This window comes from Rhinopithecus bieti, unplaced genomic scaffold (genome assembly GCF_001698545.2).
Source record: "Rhinopithecus bieti isolate Rb0 unplaced genomic scaffold, ASM169854v2 scaffold_48477, whole genome shotgun sequence".
In the NCBI taxonomy this organism is placed as follows: domain Eukaryota; kingdom Metazoa; phylum Chordata; class Mammalia; order Primates; family Cercopithecidae; genus Rhinopithecus; species Rhinopithecus bieti.
In genome coordinates this window covers 270,821-286,537 of record NW_016819110.1, presented here as the reverse complement: position 1 = coordinate 286,537, position 15,717 = coordinate 270,821, and the positions used below count along the sequence as shown (strand labels likewise).

General features: G+C 46.2%; 1 protein-coding gene across 4 annotated transcripts in view; it reads right to left on the bottom strand.

The window, feature by feature from the left end:
- ATP7B (ATPase copper transporting beta) overlaps nt 1-15,717 on the bottom strand; it is a 77,245-nt gene that overhangs the window by 7,154 nt on the left and 54,374 nt on the right. For all 4 annotated transcript variants that reach the window (XM_017858272.1, XM_017858273.1, XM_017858274.1 and 1 more), the window contains 7 exons: nt 10,384-10,511; nt 10,119-10,273; nt 9,774-9,908; nt 6,363-6,557; nt 4,183-4,365; nt 2,473-2,641; nt 1,178-1,321 (listed from right to left, as the gene is read on the bottom strand). In XM_017858272.1, the coding sequence (XP_017713761.1) occupies nt 1,178-1,321; nt 2,473-2,641; nt 4,183-4,365; nt 6,363-6,557; nt 9,774-9,908; nt 10,119-10,273; nt 10,384-10,511 (1,109 nt within the window). The remainder of the gene's footprint in view (nt 1-1,177; nt 1,322-2,472; nt 2,642-4,182; nt 4,366-6,362; nt 6,558-9,773; nt 9,909-10,118; nt 10,274-10,383; nt 10,512-15,717) is intronic.

Here is a 15,717-nt window from a genome sequence, read left to right as displayed (position 1 = left end):
TTTTATTTCTTGCTTGCATATACTGTTACTTCTATTAGCAGAAACTAACATTAACAAAGTAAAGACTCTAAGCTCTCTGGCATGTAAAGCCCAGGATAGAATCTGAGCACTAAAACACATGCAGTCTTTTTTTTATTTGAGATGGAGTTTCACTCTCGTTGCCCAGGCTGGAGTGCAATGGCATGATCTCGGCTCACCACAACCTCCACCTCCCAGGTTCAAGCGATTCTCCTGCCTCAGCCTCCCCAGTAGCTGGGATTACAGGTGCCTGCCACCGTGCCCGGCTAATTTTTTTTTTAGCAGAGATGGGGTTTCACCATGTTGGTCAGGCTGGTCTCAAACTCCCGACCTCAGGTGATCCAACCACCTCAGCCTGGGATTATAGATGTGAGCCACCACACCCGGCCAACACACACAGTCTTGAGACCTGTACTCTGTGCAACACCAGTCTGTATAAAGCAGACAGAAGGGCAGGTGCGGTGGCTCACGCCTGTAATCCCAGCACTTTGGGAGGCCAAGGCAGGGGGATCACCTGAGGTCAGGAGTTCGAGACCAGCCTGGTGAAACCCCATCTCTACTAAAAATACAAAATTTAGCTGGGCGTGGTGGTGGGGGCCTGTAATTCCAGCTACTCAGGAGTCTGAGGCAGGAGAATTGCTTGAACCTGAAGGCAGAGGTTGCAGTGAGACGAGATCGCACCACTGCACTACAGCCTGGGTGACAAGAGGGAAACTCAGTCTAAAAAAAAAAAAAACAAAAGTAATAATAAATAAATAAAGCAGACAGAGAAGAGTGGCATGGATCTCATTGTTTAAATGCATCCTGTAGTTAAACCTGTTGGGAAGTGAATTCCTGCTTTGTCTGCAGGGATGAATGAGAAGGATGACTCTGAACTGCCCAGCCGGACAAGAGCAACGATGATGACAAAGGCAGTTTAGAATTCCAAGGTCAAGAAGACTGAGGCCAGACCAGAGCTGGCTATGGGGCCAAGATGGAGACAGTGGGAAAGAATGAAGAGAAAAGACAAAAAGGCAATCTTTTGGGAAACAGGCCTGAAATTAAGAGAGGAAGGTTTTCATTTGTTTTCTTTTCTTTTTTAAAGGAGGACTCTTTTGCCTGATATCTGCAGAAAACTGCATTTCTGAGAGAGCAGAAGGAAGCCAGAAGCAGAAGATACCGTCAATAGCCACCAGGATGGCTGTCTGTCCTTTCATCTCGTGGTCTGTCATAGCGTCACTGACGTCACTGGAAATGGTTAAGCCGTTGCGCCTCAGCCATTCACGGTTTCCAATCAGCACAGAGAAGGTCTGGGGGGCTGCATCTATTCAAAAGAGGCTGTGGTTATTTCTAAATGGTCCAATTTCGCTGTTAACTAAAACCATGCAATCCTTTTAACAGCAAAATATCCTTTTAACCAATCTGAAAAACTGTAACCTTCCTCTTATGACAGCATCCTTTAGGACAAGAAAAAAAAAAGTAAAATTAATGTGTAGGACATGTGGGTATGAATTAAGATGAGGCGTTAATAGTACATGCTATATGGGTGGAAATGGTATAAACGTATTAAACATAAGGCAACGTCCGTCTTTATCTTAGAAGCATCCACTGATTCTTTTTCTGCAGGGATTAGAAGCACTTAGGTATTTGCCCAGCACACAAAGCAAGTATTGATTATGTTCATTACTGCTTGGTATCAACGACCCCAGGTGAATCAACGAATAATCAGGCAAGTCTACATGAAATGTTTAAAACTGTAACTCCTGAGGCTAATGCACCTCTCACCTGTCACTTTCAAACCGCGTGTGCTGCTAACTGAGGTGTCACTGCGCGGCCAGGCTCTGGAAGCTCTCATGGAAAGGCCATCTGGGATTTTAAAGGCTGGAAGGTGGTACGTGGCTTCTCACCACACAATCTAAGTCACAATTTCACTACCAACACTTAGGAAAAACACTAGTCACGGGTTTTGAGCGTTTTCCACCCTTTTTCCTGGTGGCTGGCAAGCTACCTTGAGAATAAGAAAGGCCATTCTTCAAAAGCAGCTGTCCCTCCAAGCAGTGTCCCTTCCTGGCTTGGAAAGACATTTCCTTCTGCTTTCCCTGACTTTTTCTGCCTGCTCGGTAAATATCAGAGTTCTACCACACAGGATGGAAACAGAAGAACAAAAGTGGAATTTCCATCTGCCAACTCTGTGGCTTATGAGAAGCAACACCGATTTGGGATAAGAAAGAGACGAATCAAAATCACGGGTCAGCTAAACAATGCTTTACGAATTTAAGGCAGCCATAAGCAACAAAATTTACATGCACCCAAGAACATGAGAGAAACTTTCCTGGGGGTGGGGAGGCAGGCTTGGGTGCCTTAGCCATGAACCGTCCGCCGCACAGCAGAGGCCATCACTGCTGGACGTGGTGCTCTCTGTGGTTTGGCCTACCTCTACTTTGAACCAGCTGCAGAGACAGAGGCCAGCAATACCTTTTTCTGCAGGAAGGTTGCCAGCCTCATTCAGGTGACTGGCAGGTGCACTCAAAGGGCGCTCACTGTGGGCCAGGATGCCTTCCACGTTGCTGACTTTGCACCCAATTCCACAGCCTGGCACCGCCTGGAAGTCCGTGCAGTATCCCAAGGTCTCTGTTCCAAGTTCCTGGGAAGGTGGAAAGAGAGGGAGAGGAACCTGTAAGCCAAGAGGGGTGAAGTGAGAGGGAGGGGTAGGCAGGACAGGGACACAGGGTGAAGGTGGCAAGAGAACAGTGGAAAGCGGGAACTGAGAGAAAGGAGGAGAGGGAGGTGGAATGGATGGGAAAGGTTAAGATAGTGACTAGTAACTATTTCTCCCTCCTTTGGTAAAGATACTATAGCTGTAAAGTTGAATGAGACTAAACAGCCTAAAATGTTTCCCTGGGTGGGTGCCTCATGACAGTTAACAGGTTACTGAATGGAAAGGAAAAAGGCAATTAATATCAAACACCTCAAATTAAAGAGGAGTGCAGGTGCCAAAGAGAGGAAGAAGTGAATTTTATGTTGCAAATAATTTCATAAAAACAATGGAATAAGTAGTGTTAACAAAGCTCTTTGAGGCTATCAAGAGATAATTACCTGTATATCAGACCCTGGAGGAGGAGGGGACAAGGTGGCAGGGGAAAGGAATGGCTCGGGTTTCTAGACTGCCTGTCCTCCCCCAGGCTGTGAGCTCCTGAAGGGTAGAGTTCACATTCCACTCCTGTTGTTCTCCTGAGTCTGGTGCCTGGTGATGTTCAGCAAATGCCTGTGACACCGACCTCCCTTTATGATAACCTAGAACTGTGGCAAGGGCTGACTGTGAGTCCCTTATCTCCACTTGCTGCAGAGGAGCCTTCTAAGCAGTTTTCCAGACCATACAACAAATGAAGGATGACTGAGGGTGAGCAAGATTCTCCCTGAAATGTCAGAAGGGAGAGGTGTGAAACAGTGGGCTGTCTGACCCTACATGAAGGACAAAACTAGAAATGAGGTTTCTGGAAGAGCCTCTGACCAGGAAGAGTTGTCAATTGTTTTTCAAGGCAACGATATCACCTTTCTACATTTACTGCTAACAGTATTGCTCAGGCTGTTTAAAAATTGTCAGGGCAATATTCTGTGTGACACGTTCTGCTGCCCCTATATTCAGACTGAAAGTAAGAGAAAACAAAACAGAACATTTCATGTGGAGAGACCAAAAGAGGGCAATGCTTCTCCACGAAGTGCCAAGAACCTGCTGGGCGCTCTGGCTCACCTCAGCTGGTTCCTCTCTGTCCCCGGTGCTCCCAGGGGAGTAGATTTCTCCCTCCCACCCCAATACTCCCATTTCATGTTTGTGTCCCCTTGCACTAAGCACTGTCAAAGCACTGAGTTTCCAGACTGCCCGTACTCCCCAAGGCTGTGAGCTTCCAAAGGGTAGACTTCACATCCCACTCCTGTTGTTCTCCTGAGCCTGGTGCCTGGTGATGTTCAGCAAATGTCTGTGACACTGAACTCCCTTTGTGATAACCTGGAACTGTGGCAAGGGCTGACTATGAGCCCTATCCCCGCCTGCTGCAGAGGGGCCTTCTAAGTGCTTTTCCAGACCACACAGAGAAGGCCTGCTCAAGGGCAGCTAGGAGACAAGGACATGGTGAGGAGTAAAGGAGCATTGGTGGGGAGGGCAGGGCCATGCCCAGGTCCACGTACCTCTTTACAGTATTTGGTGACTGCCACGCCCAAGGGGTGTTCGCTGCTGGCCTCCGCAGTCCCCACCACAGCCAGAACCTTCCTGAGGGGCAGGGTGGCTACATCCCCCAGTAGGAGCACTCGCATGACCCTGGGGACCCCATGGGTAATGGTGCCAGTCTTGTCAAACATCACAGTCTTTATCTGCCAAAAACAACCACAACTCAGTGACCACAATACAGATGGAGGGGCTTCCATAGTCACAGCGCTGATGCAGAACCTCACCCAACCTGCCTCAGACAGGAAACAAGACACCTGCACAGATTCCTAACGTCATCCTCTGTTGTTCCATCTCAGGGTTCAACAACTCCCACTGCAAAGAAACTGTTTCCCTACGTGTCCAGTCAAACCAGCCACACTGAGGCTTGACCTTGACCAGGCAAAGCCAGAAACCTTGGCTGTACAGGAGATGGCACAGCACTGTCCCCCCAACAGTAACATCATCCACAGACTTCCTCACGTCAGGTCAGGAGTCAGGACCCTGAGGGACACCTGCCTCCCTGTCCACTGCCATCCACCGAGCCCAACCACAGCTTCCTCTTGCCTGCCTAAGTGCAAAAGCTACTGGGAATAGAGTCCTCGCACTCTGAGTTCAAGAAAGGAAAGGACTATTCTATGGTCATAATGACAAGCAAACCCCTGGAGCCAGTTTTAAGTTGGTCACACTTGGTCAACGGCAGTCTGCAGAGTCCCCACACCTCTGGGCTCAGATATGGGCAGCGGCTATATTCAGGTACCTGCACTTCCATGACCAGGGCCAGTCGAGCCCTGAGCCCTGCTTCTGAAAGTCCAGTAATCCCTGAAGTGTATAATTCGAACCCATTTAAGGCCAGCAGGTTGTTCTTCTGAGACCATGTCCCACAGCAGGGTTCTATGCAGGGTTCTCCCTTACAATTGTGCAAACAATAATTCAGCTTTTTGTTTCTGATGCTGAGTGGTGGCCTTCCTTCAACACACTTAATTTATCTTCCTCCAGAGATTCTTGCCAGCTTTCAGTGCATCCTTCACTATGCAGCCAGAATGATCTTCCCAACACACGATCCGGTCACATCACATGGGTATGCCATCCCCACGCGGCTTCTAGGGTAACGTTCAGAACCCTTTACTAAATCTTCAGCCTTTGGATTCTGGCCCCTCCCTCAACAGTCTCATCTCTAGTTCCTCTCTCCCAATGATTTTCTTCCAGTTCCTCATTTGCTCATTCAACAGATAACTTCTGAATGCACTCGATGTCTCAGGCCAGATGCTGGGGATACCGTGGGGAGGGGAAGTTCCACCTCCACAGGTCCTGTCCACCTGCTGTCCCCATGTTGGAACACTCTTCCCCAGCTCCGTTGTCCAGCTCTCACTCAACAGTAAGGTCTCAGATGAACATTCGCATTCGCTTCCCTGACCACCTGCAGCACCCTCGTCCCTGAGTCCAGCACCCCAAGTCTAGGGTTGGCCCCTGTTCAAGTGTCCCCAGGGCATCAAGCACCACCGGTCAATACTCTGTATCTCGTAATACTCACTCAGCTTTGCTATTTACTTTTTCACTGTCTGTCTTTCCCCCTAACCTGGTGGGCTCCTTGGCAGCTGGAAACCATGACCATCGCCAGAACCCAGTGTGGGGCCCACATGCAGTGAGTGCCCAGCAAATGCTGATTAAATAGGTGCAAGTGTGAAAGGCCAGAGGTAAGTTAGGCAAAAGGAAGACAATTCACAAACACCGTCACTCACTCTTCACTCCCCGGGGTCACAGGACCCACCACTAATCCCACAGATGTCACAGTGGGGCTTTTGTCCTGGAGCCTGGCTACCTGGGTGTGAATCCCAGCTCTGCCTCTGGTTAGCTGCAGGCCTTTGGGCGAGTAACCTAATCTCCTCCTGCTGCAGTTTTCTCATCTGTAAAATGGGAATGATAAGCACCTACCACACAGAGTTGTTAATGCAATTAAATCAAGTAATGTTGATAGTGTTTCATTATATGACTGGTGGCTACTCTGTTGCTACTGTCGTTATTCCTAGTTAGACTTGACTTACTATTCTACGTAATTAACACTGCTGTCTTGAGTGGCTCTTAGGCTTTTCTCTCAATGTGAAATAGTAAACAGATACTACTTTCATCACTCAGGACGGGGAAAGCTGTGGTACAGGCTGACCTTGTGCGCCATCTCCAGGGGCTTGCCTCCCTTGATGAGGATGCCATTCTGCGCGGCCACCCCAGTGCCCACCATGACGGCCGTGGGCGTGGCCAGCCCCAGGGAGCAGGGGCAGGCAATGCATAGCACCGTGATGGACGTCTGGAATGCAAACCGGATGATCACCTCTGTCTGGGAGATGTGCTTGCTGGGGTTCTGAAAACAGGACAGAGTCAGAGGCAGGTTGAGAGTTCAATAAGGAAGCTCCCAGAACTCTAATCACATAAAGGCATTTCAGGGGGGCACTGGGCACAGCGTGACAAACTTGGGTTTAGGAAACAGATGGTATTCTGCACTGCTCTGCCATCATAGAGAACACATTACTGCTCTCCACATCCCAGCTATCCAACTTCACCCTACAAGTTTCCCTCAAAGAGGCATTACAGGAGCAGAGTCACATAAAAAAGCCCTTGACAGGGGAAAGCAGACTCTGGAGATGGACCACACAGATCCAGATCCTGGTTTCCTCATACACAAAATGGAGATGATAATACACAGCTCATAAATTGTGGTAAGGATTGAATGAGGCAATATACATGTAAACATATACATACACACAGTACATAACACCGGGCATAGGAGCAGCATCTAAGAAACAGTAACTATTATCGTTATTTTTTTCATCATTAGGAAAGCTTAAAAAATGCTATTCTAAGGTGATAATCATATAAATGAGAAAAAATGCAAGAATATTTACCACAGTGTTTCGCTTTTGTAATGACAAAAAATGGAAACAATAGGAGATTGGTTAATTAAATTGTAGGTGTGGTGTATATAATAGGATACAAGGCAACTGTTGGAATGATGATGTATACCTACATTTACTGATATGGAAAGGTACCAGCAGCAATGCAAAATTAAAAAGCAAGTACAAAATGGCATGTGCTGGATTTATTCATGCAAAAATCTCTGCCTATATCTGAATATAGCATTACAACAATACTGGAAAGGTATCCACTAATGTGCAAAAAAATTACTTGTAGAGATATGATTTGGAGGTATCTTTATTTTCTTCTCTGCATTTCTCACTATTTTTTCTTTGTAACCCAAAACAAACAAAATATGAGTCTACTTTCCAGACACTTGGTATTATTTGTATTCTGAGAGCTTGAATTATCTCAGTTTATTTTTAAAAATGGCTGGTGGCTATGGAGTATAATCAAGAGATACTATGTTCGCTTACTTACTGTAAAAAGCACAGTTGTCTAGGGTAAGGCTATGGACCACAACCTCCTTAGCTTCCATCTACATTTTATTATTTCACTCTGAAAGGCAGGATTCTAAAATAAGATATATTACTAAAGGGGTCTTTTAATTTTCATAGAAACAGTTATATTTAGGTAGAGGGATATATTGTTTAAGATTTTAGAGATAAAGATTATGTAATCTTTTTTAAAACACACTAATTCTTGTCAAAATCACACCTGGCATTCTGACAGGACTGGGTGGACTTCTGGAAGTTACCATGAGCCCTTCTCTACAATGACTTTCGTACAGCAGAGAGATGATAGTATCTTAAAGGAACATGCAGTACCTCGTTTGCCAGCATCCTCCCTGATATTGCAGATAAAAACAAAAGAAGCCAAAGTAAGATGGAAAGGCATGGAACAGCAGAAAGCCACAGATTCCAACTTGTTAGGACTGAGTCTTCCCATGGCCACATGCCAACGCACTGCTCTCCCGAAAAAGCCGAAATTGTAAGCGGTCAGGTGCCACGGATAGCCACTGGCACATTCTACCAATATATCTGTAAGTTACTTTTAAGAGCACTGAATTTCCTTAGATGTCAGAAAGTGTTTAACTTGAAAATTTTTCAATTTAAGATGGCAAATTTGAGGGAGAAAATGACATCCTAGTAAATGACATGTGCCCTGAGAATATTTGATATACTTTTAATTATGTGCAGAATTGTTTTTAAAAGAAAAAAATTATCCATTCCATATTTGTACTTTTTGCTGTGTTACCCAGGCTGGAGTGTAGTGGCTATTCACAGGCACCATCACAGCATACTACAGCCTCAAACTCCTGGACTCAAACGATCCTCTGCCTTAGCCTCCCGAGTAGCTGAGTCTACAGGTGCTTCGCCACACTCAGTTTGGTTTCTTATTCTATGGCTCTATGGTATAACAAGCATTAGACTGGGCTAGGAATAAGATAAGGTAAAAACATTGTTCCGCTCACGGTGACATTACCGCTCACTGTTCTGCTCATTGTGCCGTTAACAGTACCAAATACTGTTCTAAGTGTGCCATTAGCTTTTTAAGTACATTATCAAGGTTTCAACCTCAGTGCTACTGACATTTGGGGCCAGATAATTCTTTGTCGTAGAGGCCTGTGATGTGCCTTGAAGGATGTTTAGCAGCATCCCCCCAGTCACAAAAACCAAAAATGTCATAGCTCCCAACTGAGAATCACAGATGTAATATAGATTTTATTCCTCAAGAAAATCGTTTTTTGAGGGGTGGCCTGTATTTTCTTTTCTTTTTCCAGGGTTTAATAAAACCATATTTCCTAAGATAGTGTTCTTCAATCACTTTTTTAAACTAAAAAATGTATATGCCATTGCCTCACATACAATGTTTAGAAAATATTTACTATAAAAGGCTATTCACGTCTGGGTGCAGTGGCTCATGCCTGAAATCCCAGCACTTTAGGAGGTCGAGACAGGCGGATCACCTAAGGTCAGAAGTTCAAGACCAGCCTGACTAACATGGTGAAACCCCATCTCTACTAAAAATACAAAAATTAGCTGGGCGTGGTGGCGTGCACCTGCAGTCCCAGCTACTCGGGAGGCTGAGACAAAAGAATTGCTTGAACCTGGGAGGCGGAGGTTGCAGTGAGCCAAGATCAAGCCACTGCTCTCCAGCCTGGGCAACAGAGGGAGACTCCATCTCGAATAAATAAATAAATAAGAAAACATAAAAAGCTATTCACATTACTTGGGAAGCTGGGAGGTCAAAGATGGTACTAGTAAATATATACAACAAAACATATTTTTCTTAAAATGTGTTAAATAATATTATCATGCCATTGACATTTAAAGTGAGCTATTTTCTATGACGTATGCCTCATAAACTCAAAAGGGACCAATAATACATATTATAAATGCTTCAAGCATTACAACTGAGCACCAATTGGTGTCTGTGAAAACTATCTAAGTAGAATGCAAAGGAGAACTTTAATAGAAACCTGCAGAAGGAGAGTGACTGTTTATCCTGCTCTGGCTTAGATTTTGCTGTCAATAAGAGAAGCAAGCAAATAAAATGCAATGAATAATTAAAGCCCAGTGAATCTAAGAGATGAAAGAATAGGATCAGTGTCAGTAGATTATTTAAAACACAACCACCATACAGCCCAAGGCATTCAACTTACAGGAAAGTACTTCTGAACAACACCAAAATCGATAAAACCGATTACAATCCATACCACCAACGTCAAAGTTGACATGATGATGATAAGCGGGACAAAATATCCACTAAACCGGTCAGCCAGTTGCTGAATGGGGGCCTATGAAAAGAAAACACCAAGACCATGGGAAATTACAATCTATGAAGAAATAAAAGACCACAAGCATTGATAAGGACTGGGATAATCTCCCTCATTTAACCACATTTACTAATCAATCTCTACTCAATAAAACTGTCTGATTTCCCAGAACTCTTGACATAATTTCTAAAACGAGAAAGATGAAGTTAGTTTTAAAAATGTCTTCATTACCTTTGACATCTGAGCCTCTTCCACCAGTTTCACAATCTGAGCCAAAGTGGTGTCATTGCCCACGTGGGTGGCTTTAATGAGCACAGAGCCATGTGCATTTATAGACCCCGCAATTACAGTGCTTCCAGGTTTCTTAGTGACTGGCATGGCTTCTCCTAGAAGTAGGAAAGAGACAACCATCATTTGCTCAGCCCCATCCAGCACTCATGTGACCTGACAGCTGCTATGATATCTGCCTGAGGGAACGTGAAACAAGACACCTCACCTGTGATGAGGGACTCATCAGCCATGGTATTGCCTTCCAGGACTTTCCCGTCCACTGGGAACTTTCCCCCAGGGACAACCTTGACGATATCGCCCCGCTGCACCAGCTCCATGGGGACTTGCTCCTCCCTGCAACAGACACCACTCATCACTCACATGGCCACTCATTCGGTCACCGGGTCAGGTTCTAGGCCAGCTGTCACACTGGTTACACTATGCTTGCTTATACGGAGCAAGAGTATTCATTTGATCTGTTCATTTACAGATATTTATCGTGCAGCTGCTGAATGCCAGGCATTGTTCTAGGCACTGGTGATACAGCTGTGAATGGCACAGCAAAGGCCCTACTATCTCATGAAGACAAGTTCTGTGGTGGAAATGGACAACAAGCAAGATAGAATCAGGTATTAAATATTAATAAGTGCTGTGATGAAAATAAACCAGGATAATGTGACTGGAGGGCTTCTTAGAGTGGCAGAGGGAGGAGGAGACTGGAAGGCCTTCTCTGGGAAGGTGGAAAGAAGAGGTCAGAGGTAGAGAACGAACCTGAGAGCTGTCACATGTAGATGGCATTTAAAGCCATGAAATCACATGAGAGTCCCTAGGAGGGAACGGAGAAACAGAGAAGGGGTCCTAGAATTCATCCCTGAGACACTCCACTATCCGAAGGCTGAGCAGAAGCTGAAGGACCAGTCAGTGACACAGGAGGAAAATGAGAGTGGGAATGAGGAGGAGAAGGAGGAGGAGGGAGCACCCATCCAACCACACCAAATGCTGCACAAGTAGTTCCACAGGGGCAAATATACATAAAATTCATCACACTCTACACATGGGGTTTGTGTGCTGCAGTGAATGTGAGTTACACATTGGAAAAAGAAAAAAAAATCAAACAGACAAGGGGAAAATACTTGTGAGAGACTGAAATGAGGACTAAACACAAGCAATGCTGGATTAGAGTATACAGAAATTATTTGACGGCTGTGGCCAAACCAAGTTCAGAAACTGGTAAAGGCAGAGGCTCAACTAGAATGGACTGAGAGAGCATGGGGTGAGAAGGCAAAGACAACAGCAAAAGTCACATTTTTAAAGAAGGCTTGTTGTGAAGGAACAGAAAAACAGAGCACTAGAAGGGAGGGTGGATTAAAGTGGGGATTGTGTCTTATACACACTGTGCACTGGTGGGACACGTCCTGCAGAAACAGAGATTCTGTGGGCGAGAGAGGAGAAGATGGCAGGAACAGAGACAAAGCCAGAGGGAGGGCACCCATGACCCAGGGCCAGCTTCAGCAGCAGCTCACTAAAAGCATGGCATGGGCCCAACAGAATTAATTGTAGAGGTAACACTGGCTCATGAGCAAATGGTGAACAAGCCAGAAGAGCGTACATGGAAAGCAAGCAGGGCCCTGGGGTTATTTTACACTTTCCTTTCATTCTATGAAGACTACATTTAAACTACCACAGGGACAAAAGCCACCTCATTTATTTGAGAAGGAGAAATAGACATTTACTGAGTGCTAGGAACTGCGTTAGATTTTTACATGTTTTATCTCACTGAATCTTCCCAGAAACATACAAGGTGAGTCTTATTACCCCCATTTGAGCAAAACTTGAAGATGTCTTAGAAAGGCACAAAATTGAACATACATGCCCACTTATTAAAATGTTGCTATGTGCAAATATATAAAACTTAGTAACTACCATATGCAGGTAGGTATGTTAAATATTTGCATCAATATTTTCCTTTGTAAAAACTGTTCAGGAACAGTCTCTGTGCTATGAGGATTCAAGGCTTGTCTGGCTACTTCCCAGGATTATCTAAGATGTTTAGTATGGCACCCGTACACAGTAAGTGCCCAGTGAATGCTGGTGATTTTTATTATCTCTTAATTGACATTTTCATATTGATTGGCCTCTTGTGTACCAGGCACCAGGGTAGCCTGAGGTTACAAACAGGACACAGTAGCGCCTTCCTCTCAGGAGGTTTATAGCCTCATAACTAAAAGCAGACACACAGATGGACAATTAAGACACACACAGTAAGTTCACTCATGGCGATCAAAATAAATGGAGCACTGAAAAGGAGACTTTCAAAGACTGAAGTCTTTAGTGCTGGGAGTATACCTGTGTTAATCTGTTTGGTGGCTGAGTGAGCCAGGAGAAGGGAGGGATCTCGACAATCCAAGAATATTCTATGCTTATTTTTAAAGTCCTCCAGCGATGGAGAAGTCCAGGCTCAACAATGCCCTTGAGGCCTCCTCTGTACAAACTGGAGGATTTATCATCCCACAGAGGTCTCCACATGGCCTGAGAAGCCCAAGTCAGGAGGAGGAGCTCCCTGCATTCAATTTAGAAATGAAAGACCCTAAGAACTAAAGGTCAGACCCTCCTCCAGCAGAACCTAATCACTAAGTTTTAAAATGTCCACTTCTGTAAGGAGACTTAAATTGGCACGAATGTACAATTGGGTGTACATTCTAAGAAATCTTTAGTAATGCTAATCTCTGTTAAATCTAACTTTGAATTTCTCCTTTGATCTAAATTAACCATATCTTTCTAACTTAAGCAGCTTAAGAGGAATAGTCCTTTATGGGAGTTAATGTGGCTCCTTCTGGTGAATCTCAATAGCATTTATTCTTCAGAATCTACTATTCCTCTCCAAGTGCTGAGTGATAGGAGCCCTCTTAATTAAAAGACAGTGGTTTGTTTCACAGCACTTCTTTATCTTTGAGTTTCTGACAGCAATCTGTTTACTTCACTTGTCTCCTCTCTTCTACTCCCCTTCCTCATTAAACACAAGTTAAGAAAACAAAGAAAAACCTTACAGCATTATGGTCACTGGTCTACATATGATATGTAATTTGTTTCCCCATCAATTATTAAAAACAAAAAACAAAATGTCAACGTGGGAGATTGGGGATGGGGATGTGCAAGCCTTTTAATATCAAGCACACCCATGTGTGCAATATGCTTCTTTAACATCTGACAGCAGCTACATTCCACTAGCGAGTATCTCAGCGCCTGCCATGTTTACATCCCAGGGCGGCTGAGGCACAGAGTGCTCTGAGAGCACTGAGGAGCCACCGCTGAGTCAGGCCTGGGGAATCAGGAAAGGCTTCTGGAGGACGCAATTTCCATGCTGAGCCCTGAAGGCAAGGAGCCAAGCAAAGGATGAGGAAGAAGGGAGTTCAGGGGGAAGGAAGGATGTGTGCAGAGGTCTGCAGAAAGAAGCAGCCCCTTCCTGGGACCTGCCAGTGGTGCAGGGCACCTGGAGCACAACGCAGGGGATGGCAAGACAGGCTTGGCTCAACAGGCATGCAGGCAGACGCTGGGCCTCACTGCCATGTTAGGAAGGTAGTGTTGATCCTAAGGACAGCAGGCAGCTGTTGAAGGATTTTCCAATACAGAGTCATATGATCAATTTGTGCTTTCAGAAAGATCACTGGTTTGAATGTGGAAAAATACTGGATGGATACCTGACTGCAAGCAGTATAAGGAGACAGCTGTGGTGCTTTAGGGGCAAGGCCACGGTGGCCTGGACCAGCATGATGCCAGTGGATGATGCCCCTAGAGACGGAGGTGCTAGAACCATGAGGATGGAGTGCAGATGTATGAATGAGGGCAGGGAGGCATTGCAGAGGACACACTGGGAGCTGGCATGAGGGTGCCTTTCCCTGAGACAGACAGGCACCAAGGAAGGGGAATATTTTGGGGGAAAAAGTGGGAGAAGGTGAAGAAGAATACAGACAGGCCGAGTCTGAGCCTTTACCAGCCACTCAAGAAAAACATTCCCACTGGCAGGTAGTCTCTGGGATCTAGATGTAGGTTTAAGAATGAGCTTTCCACAGCTGTTAACCAAAGACACGGGAGAGTCAGACGTCCCAGTGACGGTGTGTAACACACAAAGACAGAGGCACCACCACCAGAACCCCAAGGACCATTCACAAGGGATAAAGAGAGAAGAAAGCCCATGGAGACTAAGCAGCAGCAGCAGCAGCAAGGGAAACTACAGTGTGCCAGACGGATAGCACCTGGAAATGCTGCCAGCACCCAAGACTTGGAGTAAAGAGAAAGCACAAGTGTCCCCAGCAAAGGGATAGTCAGAGGAAGAGGCCCAAGCCTCAATGAAAGAAGGACTTACGCGAGAAACTCTGGGGGCCTTCAGATGGTGCCATGGACCAAAGGCACAGGCAGAGGCCCAGATGCGGGAGGGCCCTGTGGGAGGCAGAGTCACTGGGAGACCAGTGCCCAGTGCACCTCAAAGCACAGAATGGTTGAACTCAGGAAAGGCCTAGATTGTGGCAATCCAGGCAGCAGTAGGTGCAGCCTTGGCCTGGGACAGAGGGGTGGGCCCGGGGTGTGCTGTCAGGAGGCATGTAGGAATGATCACACCCAAACTGTGAGCCAAAGGCAGAACGAACTCTGGTGTTCTGGTCTTCTGGCCCCAGCTTAATAATGTCCTATCATGTTGCGTGGTAGTAGTCAGGCCGTTGTGTCCCCAGCCAAAAACATGAATCGGCATTCTTGGAAAAGAACTGAGTTATGACAGGTGCTGCACGCACTCCGTGGGCACTTCGGCCGACAGATGCCTTCTCCTCCTGTTCAGATCCCTGAAATAGTTCCAAGCAACTGCAGTCAGTGCCATCAGAGGCACCTCAAACTGTACCGAAGACCCTAGCAAGGCGAGTCGGAGGAAACGTGAGTCAAAACCAACCCAGCTGCCAGCGGCCTGGCTCCCCGTCTAAACGTTTTCACTTCTTAGAAACTTCCATGCAATTAATTTATAAGAGAAAAAAAAGAAGCCCAGGCATGTGACTGCTGCAGACCCATGGCACAACAGAGCCCAGCATGCCAGGTGCTGTCACACAGGGTCCTGTCTGGGGGCAGCACAGCAAAGTGGCTGAGGAGGGCTCGGTGCCTCCAGGGGTCCAATCCCAGCTCTGTTGCCTGCCTGCCACGGACTCTGGGGATATTACTCCACCTCACTGCACTTGGCTCCTCCTGAGGAAAGCCGCGATGATGACAGTGCTGCCTCATGGAACAGCTATAGAGTGGAACTAGACGGTCTGTGGCAAGTGCTGGGGAGTGAGCCTGGAACACCAGAAGGACTCAAATTTCAGTTGCCATTCCTACAACTGCGATGATCATTTAAAAGCCAGCATCCAGAACAAAACCAGTGCCACCACGCGGCAGCCAGCCTGTGCCTCATGAACACTCACGCATCCGTGTGGCCCCAGTCAGTTCCTCTACTCACCTAGGGCGCGCCCAGGGCCAGCTCCAACAGCCCTGTAGACCCCATGGGGAAGCAAGGGGTCTGTCTCAGCCTTCACGCCCAGGG